Genomic DNA, 17,174 nt, shown 5'->3' on the forward strand with positions numbered 1-17,174 from the left:
ACGGTTTTCTTCTGCCTCTTTGACGGGAATGATCAGAATGAGCTAGAAGCAGGGGGGAAACCACCGCAGGCACCGCCAGACTTCCCGAGGCCGGCCGGGCAAACTTTTAATTCAGAAAAGTCAAAAATCACCCGGCTTCGCAGGACAATGGGCTTTGTGCGAGTTCCAAGGAGAAGCTGCCTGCGAGGCTGACAAGTCCGGATCTGCGCGGCGGGGGCGGGGGAGTGAGTCAGGCGGGGGCCGGGCGGGCGGGGACAGGCGGGGACAGGCGGGGACGAGCGGGAGCCCCCGCCCAGCCCGCCGCTGCCCACACCGCGCCGCGCCGCGCTCACAGCCTGCGCGCCTCGCTCCACGCCGACATGGTGAGCCCGCCTCGCGCACTCGTGCTCGCGGGTCGAAGGGACCCCGCCCGGGCTCCCTTCCCCGCAGCCCGGGCCTGCCGCTTCCCGGCGGACGTGGCAGGAAACCGCAGGAGGCTCAGCCCGCGGCGGGGCCCGGGCCAGGGCGGAGGGAAGGGGCCCTGCTACCTGGGTCCAGCGGGGGCCGCGGAGCCGCTGCGTCCCCCGCGAGCACCAGGGCTGCGGCTGGGAAGCGGAAGTCACCGCGGGGGAGGCCGCCCGTCCCGCCGGGCCGGGAAGGGCCGGGAAGGACCCGGGTCCCGCCGGGCCGGGAAGGGCCGGGAAGGACCCGGGTCCCGCCGGGCCGGGAAGGATCGGGGTCCCGCTGGGCTGGGAAGGATCGGGGTCCCGCTGGGCCGGGAAGGATCGGGGTCCCGCTGGGCCGGGAAGGACCCGGGTCCCGCCGGGCGGGAAGGATCGGGGTCCCGCTGGGCTGGGAAGGATCGGGGTCCCGCCGGGCCGGGAGCCCCGCGCCGGGGCGCAGACGCGGGTGGGGTGCTGCGAGCGGCGCCGGCTCCTCCCTGTGCCCCAGAGACGGCACATTTCAGAACTGTCGTCGGAGCCCTGGGGAAATCCGTTTCAGTAAGTCACCCGCAAACTGCAGGAGACTCTGAAATCCGAGCGCCTCTGGGAAGCCGAGGCTGAGGCAAGAATGTGGGCGGCGCCGGCCGGGCCCCCTCCGCCTTCCAGAGGCTTCTCGCCCACTGACCTTTCCCGCGCTCGCTGGGCCATGTTTTGGCCTCTGTGCTCCTGCCGTCCCCACTTGGCGTTGTCCGTCTGTCTTTTCCATCAAGCCGCCTCCGGAATCCACCTTGCTTCTCCTTGGCGAAGGGAGTCAGGAACCAACGCCCGCGGGCCCAACGGGGCTTCTGCTCCTCCCCCAAGCCACCAATGGATTTTGCATTTTTAAGTGGTTGAAAGAAAATCAAAGGAGGAATAATACTTTGTGAAAATTATATGAAAATCAAACTTCGTTGTCCACAGGTCAAGTTCCATGGCCCCCAGGGCCACACCCGTTCACCTAGGCAGTGTCTGTGTGGCTGCTGGCCGCCCTGAAAGCAGTGACAGACCACTGTGGCCCATGCTGGCCTGAAATATTTACCCTCTGGCCCTTTACAAACCGAATCGGCCAACCCCTGCTCTGTGTGTCATTCTCGCATCTTTCCATGCGAAATGCAAGAGTCGGTGTCACATGGAGCCTGGGAAGGGCAGAGCCTGCCCCGCCAGGTGGCGAAGACCTGGAGTGGCTGCCCTGGAGGAGGAAAGTAGGGGCCACTGGGGGTCCTTGGAAGGAAAAGGGGGTGTCGGTTAAGAATGAGAACTGCAGTACTTGAGTCTTTTTCAAATGTTACTTTTTCACTTTTTTTTCCCTTTACTCAAATATTGAGTATTTAGCATGCATTTAAAAAATTCTTTCTCAGTATCTATTTATCACATTGCTTCTCCTGTCGTGGTCCTCACCAAATACAGTGACTGGTGGGTGGCGGGGAGGGCCTGGCCTCCAGGCGGGGAGCTGGGTCTCACCTCAGCCATTGCCCCACCCGGGGCGAAGCTTTCCTGTCTCTGGCTCCCTCCTCGGGCCATCTCCAGACTCCTCCAGCTCTACGGATTTTGCAGTTCCATTTCAGTGAGTCGACCATCGTGCTTCTTTATTTTGTTTTGGAAAATTATCTCTGGGGAGAAATGCAGAGGTTTTACTTTTCTCCTTGTGGCCGCTAGCAACAGTTTTCAGGAGAACAAAAGCCGTCTAAATTTCAGTCAAGACTGATGGGAAGGAGAAAGACAGTAAAGCGGAAGGCCACTCCGAAACTGGAAAAGCGTGGCAATCTATTTCTCAAGAAAAAGCAACAGAGCAAGCTCCTGCAGTGCTAGAAAAAGGTCGCAAAGCCCTTGACCCTCCGTCTGGAGCTTCCTGTCCATCTGGCGCACAGTCCTCCCCGGTCCTGGGCTGTCCTCTGACAGTGAGATCCCAGTCCTGATAAGCTGTTGTGCAAACACATCGGTTTCTAGGCTGCGGTGTTTTGTTTCTTCCCCAAACCCTGAATACACCAACATTTTTTTTTTTTTAAAGAAAAAGTTTCAACTGTGTGACTTGGGAAGGACTCCACCTCCGGAAGAGTCCTTTGGAACCCAGCTTCCAAAGGGCATAGCGAAGCCCCGAGCCGCCACGGGAGGCCGCCACCCGGCCGGGCTGCTAACGCCGCGTGAGGGACCGCGGTGACCAGCCCGCAGACAGCGGGGAACGGGCGCGTTAATCACGGGGCCTGAAAGCCTCCGGCTGCGGGCGCCAGGAAGTCAATCCCAGGAACAAATCGTCAGCTAAACCCGAAACTGCCAGATCACGGCGGAAACACAGAAGGTCGTCAGTGCCCCGAGATAAAGCCTCGGGCGAGGGTGTGGCCGGGCGAGCTCTCCGCGGAGCCCGCAGTTGCCGCTCTTGCCCACCAGGGGGAGCCCAGCAGGTCGGCCGCCACTCCCGCGGCCCCCGGTACCGGCCGGGTGACCCGCACGCCGGGCCGTGGAATTTACGCGAAGACTTCTGCAGACGCCGAGGGAGCTGCGTGAGCGGCACATCAGCCTTCCTGGTTTAAAGCGACCAGAGACGTTCCACCGGCCACTCTCGGGGGAATTCGTGGCATCCGGAAGTCTGAGGGCTGCGGAAAGGGACCCGGAGGCCGCGGCTCTGGGTGTGGCTCTGCCAGCCACGTCGAGTCCCTTCTTGCGCCCGTTTCCTCACAAGTAGAACTGATTGTTCCTAATTTTCTGGCAGGAAAGCTGCTTTTGGGCACCAAACTCGTCTCAGGTCTCCCGTCCCATATACAATAGTAGCTATGCTTTCAGTTTTCTTCTAGAAAATGCCATGAGTCTCAGGAATTAAGTAACGCTATAAAAAGGAACTCTCCTTTCATTCATCACAGTAGCTTCTGTATATTCTTGGAAAACGGGAAATGTTTAGTCTCTACAATGCTTGGTATGCACGTGGATTCCGGCGTGTATACGTATGTGTGCCCACACATCGGTAAGGCTGTGGCCCTCGCCGTCACCCGGGGAAGCCACTACTGCAAACATACCCACGCACGGGCTCCATACTTACCTGCTTCACCTAGAATAAACCTGTGAGATGGGGGAGGGAAGTCCACGGAATGTGACTTCCTGTGTTTGTTGGAGGTCCCTTAGCCCCCCATCAAAATGACCCAGCCCTTCAGGAAGCTGCTTTGACCCAAACGAAGAGACAAGATTCCCGGGAGCGTTCTCTCACGTCCTGTCCTTGATCTCTCGTCCTCGTCTGAACCTTGAATTTCTTTCTCCAAAGGCCAAAATGTCCAGCCCCACCGAGACCGAGCGGTGCATCGAGTCCCTGATCGCCGTCTTCCAGAGGTACGCTGGTCGGGACGGGAACAGGAGCAGCCTCTCCAAGACGGAGTTCCTGACCTTCATGAACACAGAGCTAGCTGCCTTCACCAAGGTACTGCCCCCCACCCCACCCCCAGACTACATGCAGCACGAAACCAGACGGGCAGAGTGGCTAGTCGTGGCTGCTGCCCCTCGCTGTGGCCTTCTCTTCATTCGCCCCAAAGGGGGGGCACCCACAGAGCAGCCTAGGCGGAGCCCCTGGACCTCGGGGAGAGCCCTGAGTGACTACCAATGGGCCTTTTCTCCTCTTTTTCTTTGACTAAGGTGTGTTTTAAAGTTCAAAGCTATCAAACTACTTGGTGTAGGGAACAGTGGGGTTTTGTTTTTCTTCCATTTACCATTTAGGGAAAGGGGTGAAATGGTAAATGGCCTAAAAGAAGAGTTTTCAAATCTTAGTCCTGCACCCCAAAGCCTCTAGGGCAGCCCCGTCCAGCAGGACTTTTCTGCGATGATGGAAAAATTGTTTTATACATCTGCACTGGCCAAGATGATAGCCACTAGCCACGGGTGCAACTGAGGAACTGACTCTCAGATTAATTTGGATAGCCGTGTGTAACCAGCGGCCGAAAGCGCGTATGTGTGTGTGGCTTGGGCGCATGGCTGAGCAGGGGTGGGCGGGGATTGGACAGGACCCACATCCGCATCCTCTTTTACACAGATTGTATGCAGGGATTGCATGTAACACTTGAAAAAAGTGTCCCACTGTTTTCATAAAATTGAATAACCCCTGATCGTCACAGAAAGAACCCTGGACTAGGAGCCAGAAAACCTGGGTTCGAGTCTTAGGTCCTCTCCTGAGGCCAGTCACTTCACCGCCTTGAGCCTGTTCCTGTGTCTGGGCAGGGAGGCACTAATGACCCCCTCCCCACACCTGCGCCTCACACTCTGAGGATGAACTGTGGCCGCATATTTGAAAGCATCTTAGGAAGGACAGTATAAAGGTGGGCTGTCCGTATTATCATTATTATTGTTATTATCGCCTCTGCAGAACCAGAAGGACCCCGGTGTCCTCGACCGCATGATGAAGAAATTGGACACCAACCGCGACGGGCAGCTAGACTTCCAAGAATTTCTTAATCTTATCGGCGGCTTGGCGGTCGCTTGCCATGACTCCTTTACCCGCACCCAGAAGTAGGTCCGAGGAGCCCTTGAAGCTGGCCTCCGGATGGACGCCTTTCCTTCCAGGTCCGGGTCACCATCGTGCCACGGACTGCCCGTCCCCTGAGCCCGGCGCACCCACCGCCCCACGCAGGCCACTCCGGCCGGTAGTAATAAAAATCACCATTTTTTAAGACACACCCCGGAGAGTCAGTACATTTGTGCAGGGAGGGAGAAGGGTGGGAGGGATGTAAACCCGCCCGATGAGAGCAGCCCCCAGAGGCTGCACGGCAGGGTGACAATGACTCACGACGCCAGCAGAGCCCGAATCACTCGGGCTGATGGCGAGATGCCACGTGCCACCAGGCACTCGTTAAACATCCACTCACCCCTGCGGCAGGCACTGATGCAGGCTCTGGGGACACGGCCCGCAAGGCAGACAGGGTCCCACCTTCGCTACTTTTCCGTCCTAATGGGGGGGGGTGCGGAACAGGGAGCGAATACACGAAAGACGGTGAGAGTGTGGTAAACCCTACGAAGGAAAGCCCGAGGCGGCGGGTCACAGGTTGACGGGGGCCGGGGGCGGGCAGTCTTCTGAGGAGATGGCGTTGGCCGAGATCTGATGGGTAAGCGGGAGGGAACATTCGAAGGCGGAGGGGGGCATTTCGGGAGGAGGAGAAGGCGAAGGTCCTGAGGTGGGAAGGCGCGAGGTGCGCGAGGAGCCCAAGGCCGCACGGCGGCCAGTGGCCGGGGCTGTGTGTCTGTCTGTGGGCTCAGCAACGTCGGTTTTAGTCTTCCAAGCCCTCTGACGCGGCCACAGGGCAAGAGCGGAGAGCAGGGTCAGTAGGCCGCCCAGGGCTGACGATGGCCGCTGGGAAGAGGGGCCTTAAAGGGCTGACACTGGCCCCCGAGCCGCACAGAGGAAAAGCAACGCTTCCAGAGAAACCGACTCCGCCTCCATCTCAAGTTTTAACGTCTTAGGGAAAATCTCTCTGGGTCACAGTTTCTTCCTTTGTAAATTAATAGAATGAATCAGACCGTTTCTGAGGCTGCTTTTTATTTGGAGGCGGGAGTTGGCTCTGGAATTCAAGAGTCGAGGCACTAACCAGTGCCCCAGGCTGGCGAGTCCCCACACTTTTCAAGAAGAATTGTAGCTGCCAACGGAACAGCCCTTCGCTCATTACTTAGCGGCTTAAGATGGGGGTGGGGCCCTTAATTATCCCCTTGCCGGTGCATCCTTTATCAAAATAACAATGATTAAGCAGTGTTATTATCCTAAAGAACACTGAGCCGCGCAGAGACGGGGAAATGTCAGGCGTCCCAAGGTGACTGGCCCGTTTGCCATTGCACCGGGCAGTCGCCGGCCCTGGCTTGGGCCTCCAACTCGGACACGACGTGGCTCCCTGGACGAGTCTGGACGAGTCAGGGCCAACCGCGACCAACCAAGCTCGATGGAAGTCACCATTAGCGGCCCTCGAGTGCCTCCGACAGGCGCGGCGCATGATGGACGGAGAGAGAGACGGAAAGAGGAGACGCCGGCTGGGCGGAGGCGATGAGCTCCGTGCGGGCGCGCCCTGCCTGAGGTGCCACTGGGAGGTCCAGCATGGCATCTGCCACTGGAGTCTGGGGAGAGGCCAGAGGGAGGCCTGGGAGTGGGCGGCAGGGGAGGAAGCCGCCTCCGAGGAGAGGAGGGGCTGCGGCAGGCACGGCGACAGGCACGGGGAGCGTGGCTGGGAAGGGGGCTGGCGAACCTCATCAGACAGTTGTTCAGGGCCGACGCTGCCTGCTCCCCTCCACTGCTCCCCACGTGAGGGCCTGGCGCCCCAGCCCACCAGGCAGCCCAGCCCGGAAACACGGAGTCAGCTCTGACTCCTCCGCCCTCACTCCTCACATCCAGTCGACCCCCCAAGTTCATCTGATTCTCCACCCAAACACCCCTGAAGCCCTCCCCGGCCCTCCCCTGCCCCCGGCTGCCCCCCACCGGACCTGGACAGAGCAGCAGCCTCGCACCTGCCGGTCCTCCGGTCCTGGCCCCTCCTCCGGCCCTGGCCCCTCCGCCCCGTCTCCGTAGTGGGCACGCAGCGGTCCTCCCGTGCGATGCAAGAAAACTTTTAATTTTGGTGAAGTCCAATTTATCTATTTTTTCTTTTATCGCCTGTGCATTTGGTGCCGTACCCAAGAAATTATTGCCAAATCCAATGTAAAAATTTTTGTACTGAAAAAAAAAAAAAAACCCATCAAGGAAAGATCCATCATTTTTCATGAAGATTTTGGGCCATGATACTAGGACTTCTGTCAAGATTGAGGTTGGAGCAGGGACACAGTGTGAATGAAAGGAAGCCCCCCACTCCACGTCCCCCCAAAAACCTAAATACTTGGTCAGTTCAAAAGACAGAAAGATGTATCCAGATGCCGAAGGCAAAAGGCGACACGCAGCCGCCGCGGAACGCCAGCGCTGAGGCCATGTGTCGCTGGGCCGTGGTGGAGGGAACACAGCCCCCAGCTAGAGAGCTGCCCCGTCAGTGATGGAGACAGGAAAACTCAGCCCGCCGTCCCAGGCGAGACCGGAGAGCCCTGGGGCTGGGGGCTGGGGGTGGGGAAGCAACGTCGGGGGGGGGGTCACCCGAGAGGAACCGGAGCTCCAACCCGCCCTGCCCCTGGCACCGGATCCGCGGGCCGAGGCAGCACCTAAACGGGCTTCGCACGCAGGTGACGAGGGCGAGCGATCCGGGGCGGACGTCTCTGTTTAAAATGTTCAAATAAACACAGCGAGAAATAGGGCGCATGAACAGGAGCACGTGGAGAGACACAGAAGCGCAGGAACCTACAGACGCGAAGGGCCGGGAAGCCAACGCCCTTCCCCGCGCCCTGCTCCTCCGAGGACCTGGTGGCCACGGCCGCGCCCCCCGCACAGCGACCCCGTGCGCCGCCCACGGCCGCCGGTGAGCGTCGGGGTGGGAATCCAGGCGGGAGACGCGAGCACCGCACCCGGCGGCGGCACCTGTGGCCACGCACGCTTCGTCTCTGCGTCCCCGCGCTCCCCCGCCGCCCCGTCACCCCGAAAGCATTCTCGGGTGGCTGCCGTCAAGAAAGGAAACTCAGGGCGGGAGAGGCAAGTCCGGACTGGGCCCGGACTCGCCGAGCGCCCCGTGAGAACGGGGGTGACGCGGCGGTGACCCCGGCCTCGCCCCACCTCTCTCCACCGAGAACGCAGCCCAGGCGGAGAGAACAGCTCCTGTCACCGCTGTCACGGTTTATCCTCGGGGCGACTTACTGGCTACCCCAATCTGCAGAGTCACCAGGGCTTCTGGAAAGACTGCCAAACGAAGCCCCAAAAGGGATCCACTCTGGCGGGGAGCGGCGCGAGGCGCAGCAGAGGGGGCGGTGCGCGTGCGCGTGGCGTGGCGCGGCCTCTCCGCGCCCCGACTCTGCGGCCACTCAGTCCGGTCCGCCGCCTCCTCCTCCTCCTCCTCCTCCTCCTTCCCAGGCTGGCCTCGCTCTCCCGGGTGGACGAAACCGGCTGTCACCAGACCCAGTGACCCGGCCGCCACCTGCAGCCGTGTCCCCCGAAATCGCCTGCTCCCGGGATTTTCCCCACTCCGTCCCGCCGTCTTCGCCAGGTCCGCGGACGCCTGGATCCTGCTCCCGGAGCCACCGCTCACCTGCCCAGTGCCCTGGGCACGTTCCGAGTCTCCTCCTCCACGCGCGTCCTGCCTCATCTCCCCACAGGGCTGTTAGAAGGCTCCGCCGAAATAACGGGGGTGAAAATGCCCTTTAAAGAGAACGCCAGACACAAGGGATAGGTTTTGCCTCCCATCCCTTTTTTTCTTTTTATCTTGGAAAATTCCTACAAAAATAGAGAGAATATAATATAATAATATAATCAGACTCATGGGTGATTTATACCCTTCTACACAGCCAACCCAACACTGGGCGATTCTGAAGTAAATCCCAGGCAACATATTTTATCCATAAGTATTTCAATATAGGTCTCTAAATGATAAGGACTCTTATTTTAAAATATAATCATAACATTTTCACAGCTAAAAGTGTTAACGGCTGTTGCCGGAGGCCCGCGGACCACACGCATCAGCCCGGGCCCAGCGGCATTAACTTGTGCCTTCGCCGAGCACATTTACCGAAATATGGATGACAGTTACCTCTGGGCACTGCTTTTTTAATTTAAACGTTTCTGTATGTTCCATTTTTCTATCAATGGATGCAGATTCCTTTTATAATCAGAAAAGCGCATACGTGTTAAACTTGAAGCGATTCTCCCAGTGTTGAGAATAAAGTTCAAATTTCCTCACTCGGTCGTGGAGGTCCCTCACGGATCCCGTGTGCCGAAGTCCCCAAGCTCTGCACATGCCCCACACACCCGGTGAGTCCCCTGTAGCTCCTCGGATGCCTCCCCGCCCCGCCGTCCCCCGACCCTCCTCACCTGGCTAACTCTGTCCATCCTTCAGATCAGCCTCGGGGGCCCCCCAATACCCCCGTCTTCGCTCGCTAACCAGGGGCAGCATCTCGGCGACACTTCCCACCTTCACGGGCTGTTTGAGTGTCGGCTGGCCCTGTCAGACGGCGGTTCCCAGAAGAGAGGTTCTGGCTACTTCTGCGTCCAGGGTTTAGACCGTGTTGAGCATTCAGTTGGCACTCAGTGAGTATCTGAACAAATGCACGAAAATCATTTGTATAATGGAGTGGGTTTTCCTAATCTTGGGTATTTTTAACCTCACTTTGAAGAGGAAGAAACCAGTTGGAAGAGGGTAGGTGAATTGCCCTAGATCCCGAAGCTAATGACTGTGAGAACCCAAATTCAAACACCAATTTCCTAACTCTCTTTCTACTTCACCACAGCTGCCACATTAAACACTACGAAGAAGAAAAAAACACGTTATCATGTGTTAGGTCGAGTCAATGGACAACCGTTTCATAAAAGGAAGCTTTTCTGTCGCTATCGAACCTTCGCGACACACATAGCTATGCATCTACTACTGCCTTTTACGAACGGATTGAGCTGGGAAGCTTGAATGTCTTCTTCTAAAACGTGGAGAGCTGCAACTCGTTCACTTGCTAGGATAGGCGATAGATTTTAAGTCACATTTTCCGAAAAGAGAAACTGAGCACCTCGGGCTGAGATGGGCTACTGAGGCGTTGCCACCAGCTTACCCTCCCCCACAGGTGCCCGGCTAGATTCCTCGCTTAGGGCATGCCATTCGGAGCCAGGACCCTTCTAATTTTCTCTGACTGGTCTAATAATCAAATTGACCTGAGACAGATGAACAGGAGAAAATAACTAAACTTATTACGTATGTGCACACGGGGGTTCCGCAAGCCTATGAGACCCAAGGGCAGATGGGGCAGTTGAGGCTCATGTACCATCTTGAGCCAAGGAGAAGGTGGGGGGTGTGGTCTGGGACTTCAAGGGCAGGGAGGCGGTTCCCATGGAGACGGAAGGGCGAATGGTTGGGCCGTGAGTGTTCGCTGGGCCAACCGGGCACAGAGAGCGCGTTTAGCTGACGGGCCTCGCTCGGCTCCTCTCTGCCTGTCACACGAGTTCGTATTCAACTGCGGTGACCTGTGACGACAGCTCCTTCCTGGAGCAGGTCCTCTATCCAAATTCTTTTAGGCATTTAGGGGGAGGTCAAAGGTTTTTTTCTGAGCCTTTCTTTTCTTAAAAATAACCAGCTTTAAATAATCCATGTTCCAAAAGGCAGATTTTCAGGTGCCAACTCTGCTTCCCCTCAACACCAACACAGATCTCTGTCCCCAGAACTACAGGCATTGGCAGGGACAAGTGAGCCCACACGCAACATCTATGCCCTGCGATGAGGTCCATGAGATGCTAACGGAGGCCCCCAACCTGGGGGAGGGGGTGGGGGTCCACGATGGCATGACATCCGACTAGAACCCGAGGGCGTCTGGACCTGGGGTCAGCCAGCACGCCCACCTCATGACCCCCCTTCACCGCCGCCCACCACGGCCCGACTCCTCGCCTGGCCTGGGAGTCGCTCGGCACCGGGACCAGGAGCGTCGTCCCCTCGGCAGCCAGCCCCGCGGCTCCCCAGCTCCCGGCCTCACGCTCCCATCACCAGACGGCCGAGCCTGGCTGGGGGACACGGCTGGAGCCAGGCATCCCACCCGGGTCCCAGCCGGGCCAGGAAACGCACACAGGAAGCCAAGGCGTCGCCCGGGAAGCGGTTCTCGGTCAAGTGACCACTGGGAGAGCCAGGGTCTGCACACTCCCCCCTCACGGGCCACCGTCTCAATCTTTAGCCCGGAAGTGAAAAGCATCAAGAATCTGGCCCCTACGCCCCAAACCCCTTTGCCAGCCGCCCCCGCTATTTCTCCAGATGCGTCCTCCGCGTTTTTATTCATGTTTCTCCCCCGACCCCACGTGGGGCTGCCCTCCCCTCGGCACCGGTCCCACGTGCCCCAACACCGATGCTTAGCAAATCTGACCACCCTTCGCGGCTCCTTCGTTCCTCCCATGAAGTCATTTCTAAGCGTCCTGGCCGGGAGGGGAGCTGCCGCTCCGAATTCCCACCGCTCTCGCCATCTACACCCGCGTGCCCCTGGCCACGAATGCTGGCTCTCGTCAGAGCCAGCTGTGAACACTCCCCACGATCCTGCCGAGATCTGGTTGTTCTCCGAAGAGGCTGTCCTGATGCTCTACCCAAAGACAGGTAGAGTGAGGAGGCGGCCAGAGACTGGCTTTGAGACTAGCCTTACCTGGGCTCTAACGGGGCTACGCTTATGCTCTCAGGTCAGCTGCAAACAGACTCAGAATCTAGCAGGTCTTTTGTGAGACTTGGAGAAAATATATGTAAACCACAAAAAAATTACAATGCTAATACTAATCAATCTAAAATACTTCTTGGGGTGATTACTCAGAACCAATAAGATAAATGTATGAGACAGGACTTGGCAGACTGTAAGATGATGACGTTAGTTTTGAATAAGCAGGGACACGGCATGTTTTCATTCTGATGTAACGTGGCCGATGCGGACCTCAGAGATCAGAGACGCCGCCCTGATCGCCAGCGGCGCACCCTCCAAAAAACAGGCACTTCGGCCTTTAGAATGTCTACCCTCAAAAGTGTTAGAATGAATTCACTTAAAAGCCGACCAATAAAACTGGTTAAATCGTATGCCCTAATCGAGATTGTGATCCATATGGCACCAAACACTAGTTCAGCCCAACAACTCTATTTTCATCTGTTTTTTGTTTTGTTTTGTTTTTGCATCTTGCACACAGAGCATCGCTGTCCCCGCTGCTCGAGCCCTGAGAAACGCCACCAAAGGCATGAGCGAATGGGACAAGGGGCCACCCTAAGTCGCAGCCTCTGTCTCTGGCCAGCTAGGTGAACTTCCCAGACCCATGGTCAAGCCTCCGGCTTCCAGACAGGACTTCCTTCCCGCTCCTCACCCTGCCAGGCAGGGCCAGGCAGGAGAAAGCGAACCCCATGCAGTGCTATTCACGCTGCAGCCACCAGAGGGCCCCACAGCGCCAGCCAGGAAATTAGGACACGCCCCCCCCCGCCCCTCCTGCCCCTCCTGCCCCTCCTGCCCGCCCCGCCGCCCCCGGCCCCGAGCCCGGAACCGGGATTGCGGGGAACCCCCAGAGCTGGCTGCGGGCTGACGCTGTTTGGGCATCGGTTCACACCGAGCACCCAGCACTGCACGAGGGGTTTGAGTCACAGGCCTGCAGGTCTGCGCCTTCCCCGGCCCCATTCCAGCGTCAGCACTGAACACAGAGCATCTGTGGCCTAAATAACTTTCCCTTTCCTCCGGCCCCCACGACTTCTGCCTGGAATACCACTTAGTCTCAAGTTCTGAACAAGAGAAGGGCCTATGTGAGCCCGGCAGACCACAGCCCATGGCGGGCAGGCCCTACCTCGCACGCAGAGCTCCCGGCCAGCACCCAGCATTCCTGGGGGTCTGACAATCTGGTGCTCTGTTCTGGCCTCATTACCTAACTCAAGAGATAACGCCCCTTTTTCTTCCTCCTCGGAAGAGACCGAGGAGATCAGGGTCCCTTGCGACTAGAAAATGAAAGAGGAGCGTCAAATTCCTGGGTCCTTCTTTGTCAGCCGCCCCAACCCATAATGTGGGCAGACTCACCAACTTACGGCTGATTTTCATCAAGGTTTTATCTGTCCGTTTTTGCGTATTCAATAAGAGGCTAAGCATATGCAGGAAACTATTTTAAAATGATTCCAAGACCTTGAGCGGTTGGCTCCTGCCTTCGGGTGGGCGGCACACAGATCGCTTCATACAACCCCCGTAATAACCCACCCCCAGGACAGGAATTTGAAACCCATTTTATGGATGAGGAAACGCCGGGAGGATCACGAAGCGATCACGGGGCAGAGCCGACACGGGCCTGTCGGGCTCCAGCCCGCCCTCCGCTCACTGATAACTGGCCGTGACCATGAGCGGGTCGCTTACCATGTGCCAGGCACCCTGCTAGGCATTCACCTGCGTTTCCTCCTTTATATTCATCTCCTGTCATTGAGAAGCAGTCGGGGGGGGGGGGGGCCAGCTGCGGGGCCCCTCTGGGGGCTTGCTGACAAGGACAAGAAGTGTGGAGAAGCAGCGATGGCGAGGAGACACTTAGATGATAAACACCGAGCCGGTGAGGTCTGAAAAGGGACCCGCCAGCGCCCCAACGCTGAGGTCCTCGTTCCCTAGCAACGTGCTCTAGCGACTGGGACTTTTACTTTTGCCCTGGCCGCTGGAAATCCGCTCTAGGTCGGGCTCCACCGAATGCCCCCCTGCAAGAAGGTCACTTGATCCCGTCACCTCCCCTTGCCTGGAACAATAGTGTGATTAATCTGGTCATTTGTTTGGATTACGTTGTTTCTTTATTTGGCTTATTAAGAGATATTATCCTGTTTGCGACTGGCTTGTGAAATTATTATAATGTCCATGGCATACTGGTGCTAAATTAATTGCTAGCAAAGAGAACTTTCGCCGCCTCCAAAAAAAAAAGTACATAAAGTCATAAAAAGCCACAAGAGGACAAGGAGAATGGCCATGCTGTATCCTCAGCACTTAGCGCCACATCTCAGAAACCTAGGACCCTTCTGTCTGGTAGCACTGAAGCCACTAGAGCCTGGGAGTCTGGCTGGCAGGCCGGAGAGGACAGTGGAGAGGCCACACTGTAGTTGGATTGTCACTTATTAAATGGAAAAAAAGAAATGAATGAATGAATGAACATTCGTGCTCTTGGTAAGTACTCAATAACATAGAAAACAGTCAAGATAAAGTACAATGGGACAAAATAGAACACATAATTTTTAATCAATGTGATCACAATTTAGGAATCCCATCAAAAGCCAAAAAAAAAAATGAGTTTACTTATTTTTAACACTTTCCAGCGCTTCCTAGCCCTTCACTAAATAACACCCACTGGATTTAGGGCTGTCACAATGGCTGTAATTTTAGCAAAATTACAGGCTCATGCCTGATAACTCTGGAAGGAACCGTGAAAGCGCTCCAGTTGGGGTAGAGAAGGCCCTGTTTCTTCCCTCATTCCTACATCCACTGCCTCAACTCCCTTTTCTGAACGCCCTCAGGGAGCGAATTCAAGAGTGTATTCTGGGTTCAATTTTTTTTAAAAATCCTCCTAAATCCCCAAGTAATGTAAACATATGTTATATAGGCATAAAAAGACTAGAATGAAACCCACGGCAGTGTTTTCATCCTTGGTTCACGCGTTTAAAATTTTTTTTCTTAGACACTGCTGTATTTTCCAAATCTTACGCAATAAGAACTTAAGCTTTTTTACAATCACATTTAAAAGTCATAGTAAGTGGTATTGTTATTTTCAAAACACCCGTCAAAGGCAGCCTCCTGCGGGGGAGTGGGGAGTGTTCTGTGACCACTCCCAGGGGACTCAAAGGCCCCGCCTGGGTCTCCTCAGGGAGGCCCATGCTGTCTTTACCACTTACCCAACCCAGGGATTTTAATTGTTTGCTTATCACAAGATCACAGAAGGTCTTTGGGGAGAGACTGATTAGAATCTCTGACTCCCCAGGGCCCAGCGTTTATACAGAGCATTCCTAAAGGTCTGTGAGTCAAAGGAAGAAACTAAGGTGTGCAGGAGCTCAGGTGTTCCCACAACCCAAGGCATGCAGGGTCCCTGGGCCCTTGACGGTGACCTGGGGCCTGGGAAGAACTCGGGAGGACACAGCGGGAGCCAGAGTCGCATTCCAAGCTGGGCTTCCCCGCAGCGGCCGGCTCGGTCACGTGCGAGCGGCACTTGGAGGATTCCCCGCGTCTGCTCATTCCTTCGAGATCACTCACTCCTCCCAGGACCTCCCTTGGGAACAAAGGAAAATCCATGACTTAGGACCAGGCCCTTTGCCACCAGCAGCTGCTAGTAGTTTGCATGTAGCCCTGCACCGGGGAGCGGGGAGGAGATACGCATTTGCCAGGAAACATTTACGTTTTCTCTGGATTTCTTTCAGAAATTTCTTCTAAAGGGCATCGAGGACCAAACAAGCCAATTACAGGACAAAAGGAGGCTTTGGAACTTCGGTTTTAATATTGTCAACTGCAGCCGAAGCTGCACCCGCCGCAGGCCCCCCTCCCTTCGCACCGAGGGTGAGGAGCGCCCGGGGCCGCCAGCTTCGCCCTCCCACCCGTGGGCGCGGCCGCGAAGACCCTCGGCTCGGACCCGATAACCGCCAAGTCCCTGGGGCCCCACGGGCCCGGCCCTGCCGTGCCGTCTCGAAAATAATTCCTAGACCTGCGGGTGACCAGGTCCGGGCCAGCGCGCCCCACTCGCGAACCCGCCGGGCGGGACGCCCTCGCTCCCTGGCACGGCGCGGGTGTCCGAGGGGGAAGAGACGCTGTCGCCGACGCTGTCGCCGGGGGCGGCCGCGGGCCCGGGGGCCCCTCCGCACGCCCGGGCGGGGAGCGCGCGAGCGGCCCGGGGCGCGGGCCAGGAAGGGGCGGGCGAAGGGGTGGGGTGCGCCGGGCGCGACACCCGCCCAGGCTCCTCCCGCCGCCCCCACCCCCACCCCAACCTACTAAGGCGCCCGGCGCGCGGCGCCCCGCTCACTGGCCGCGCGACCCAGCCAGCGAGCGACCCAGCCGAGCGACCCAGCCGAGCGACCCGCCGAGGTGAGCTCCGCCCCGCCCCTGGGCCGCCCGGGCCCCGGGCCCGCGCCCGGGGACCCCCGCACCGGGCTCTGACCCGCCGGCCTGGCTTCGCGGGGCGTCCCGGCGCCGGGGGCGCGGGGCGGGGGCGGCTGGGGGCGTCCGCGCTCTGGGCCACACCCAGGCGAGGCGACCCCCCACCCCCACCCCAGATGCTCGCGCCCGGAGCGGGCGCCCGACCTTCACTGCGGGCCGCGGGGCGGGTGCCCCGGAGTCTGCTTTCGCCTCCCTTTCCGGGGACCTTCCCGTACCCCCACCTGCCTCCTTCCCGACTCGCCTCCCCAGGGAAGCGCCGCCCGCTTCGGGCCCCCTGTCCCGGCGCAGGCTTTGTGGGCGCCGCTGCAGGCTGAGCTCCGCCCAGACCAGATGTCGGGGGCCGCCCCCCAGCGCCCGGCCCAGGCTGCGCGGCGCGGGTCGGGGGCGTCCGGGCGGGCGGGGCAGGCACCGTTCCCAGAGGACCCCTTAGCCCCTCGCCCGGATGCTCAGGTCGGGCTTCCCGTTGTCTGCCCCATGCGGGTGCAGGGAGGGCGGTCCGTTTGATTTCTTTATGCTGCAGTTTGGGGGCGCGGGGAGGGGGCAGAACTATGTAGAGCGATTTTTCTACTGAAACAGTTCCCTGCTCGCTGCCTTAAACGAGTGGAACTACAAAGAGTAAAGAGTAGGGGACGCGGGCTTGATCCAAGACCTTCCAGCCCAGATTAATCTGGGCCGCTGCAACGAGACGGCAGCCAAAGACAGACGATGCTGGGCACCTGGGCACGACTTGAACTTGGCCGAAAGAACGGCGCGTCCTCCGGCCCTCAATACTGCACTGTGCGGCCTCGCTGCGTTGGGCGGGGGCCGCCAGGCCAGCCTGGACCGCGTTAAGCCCACCCCCCTTCCCTCTGCGGGGAGCTGGGAGCATTAGGCAGGGCGCGGTCAGCACAAAGGGCTGGGGTTCTCCCAGTGGAGGCCTGTGACTCAGCTGTGAGACCACGTGGGTGTGGCCCGATGGTTCCAGCCACTCTGCAGATGGTTCGGACAGGGCACTCCCTGCAGGGAAAGGGGATCTGTGCTGTCTTCGAGGGCTTTTTCCAAAAGGAAGTGAGTCACCCC

General features: G+C 58.2%; 2 protein-coding genes and 1 long non-coding RNA gene across 5 annotated transcripts in view; 2 read left to right on the forward strand and 1 right to left on the reverse strand.

Moving 5' to 3' along the window:
* The first annotated feature begins 312 nt into the window (after positions 1 to 312).
* On the forward strand, positions 313 to 5,110 carry S100A11 (S100 calcium binding protein A11). Of its 2 annotated transcripts, none has more exons than XM_016126077.2 (3): positions 313 to 362; positions 3,712 to 3,864; positions 4,801 to 5,110. In XM_016126077.2, the coding sequence occupies exons 1-3, from the start codon at positions 360 to 362 to the stop codon at positions 4,945 to 4,947; spliced, it is 303 nt and encodes a 100-aa protein (XP_015981563.1). In that variant the 5' UTR covers positions 313 to 359; the 3' UTR covers positions 4,948 to 5,110. The 2 variants fall into 2 exon arrangements, with proteins under 2 accessions (XP_015981563.1, XP_015981562.1); XM_016126076.2 differs by lacking the exon at positions 313 to 362 and adding an exon at positions 3,264 to 3,417.
* Positions 5,111 to 8,386: 3,276 nt separating this feature from the next.
* Positions 8,387 to 17,174, reverse strand: part of LOC118612947 — a 9,570-nt gene continuing 782 nt past the window's right edge. Inside the window, exons 2-3 of the long non-coding RNA XR_004955301.1 lie at positions 9,352 to 9,575; positions 8,387 to 8,757 (exon numbers count right to left, since the gene is read on the reverse strand). This is a non-coding gene — a long non-coding RNA (uncharacterized LOC118612947). The remainder of the gene's footprint in view (positions 8,758 to 9,351; positions 9,576 to 17,174) is intronic.
* The window catches only part of S100A10 (S100 calcium binding protein A10), an 8,792-nt gene continuing 7,541 nt past the window's right edge, over positions 15,924 to 17,174 (forward strand). For both annotated transcript variants that reach the window (XM_016126078.2, XM_016126079.2), the window contains exon 1: positions 15,924 to 16,043. The gene's annotated coding sequence lies outside the window, so the exon portion shown is untranslated. The remainder of the gene's footprint in view (positions 16,044 to 17,174) is intronic.

The sequence above is a fragment of the Rousettus aegyptiacus genome, unplaced genomic scaffold (genome assembly GCF_014176215.1).
Source record: "Rousettus aegyptiacus isolate mRouAeg1 unplaced genomic scaffold, mRouAeg1.p scaffold_m13_p_17, whole genome shotgun sequence".
Classification (NCBI taxonomy): domain Eukaryota; kingdom Metazoa; phylum Chordata; class Mammalia; order Chiroptera; family Pteropodidae; genus Rousettus; species Rousettus aegyptiacus.

Coding starts and splice junctions, on each gene's coding strand:
- S100A11 (XM_016126076.2), top strand. Junction 3,865..4,800: donor AGCTAGCTGCCTTCACCAAG/GTACTGCCCCCC, acceptor TCGCCTCTGCAG/AACCAGAAGGACCCCGGTGT.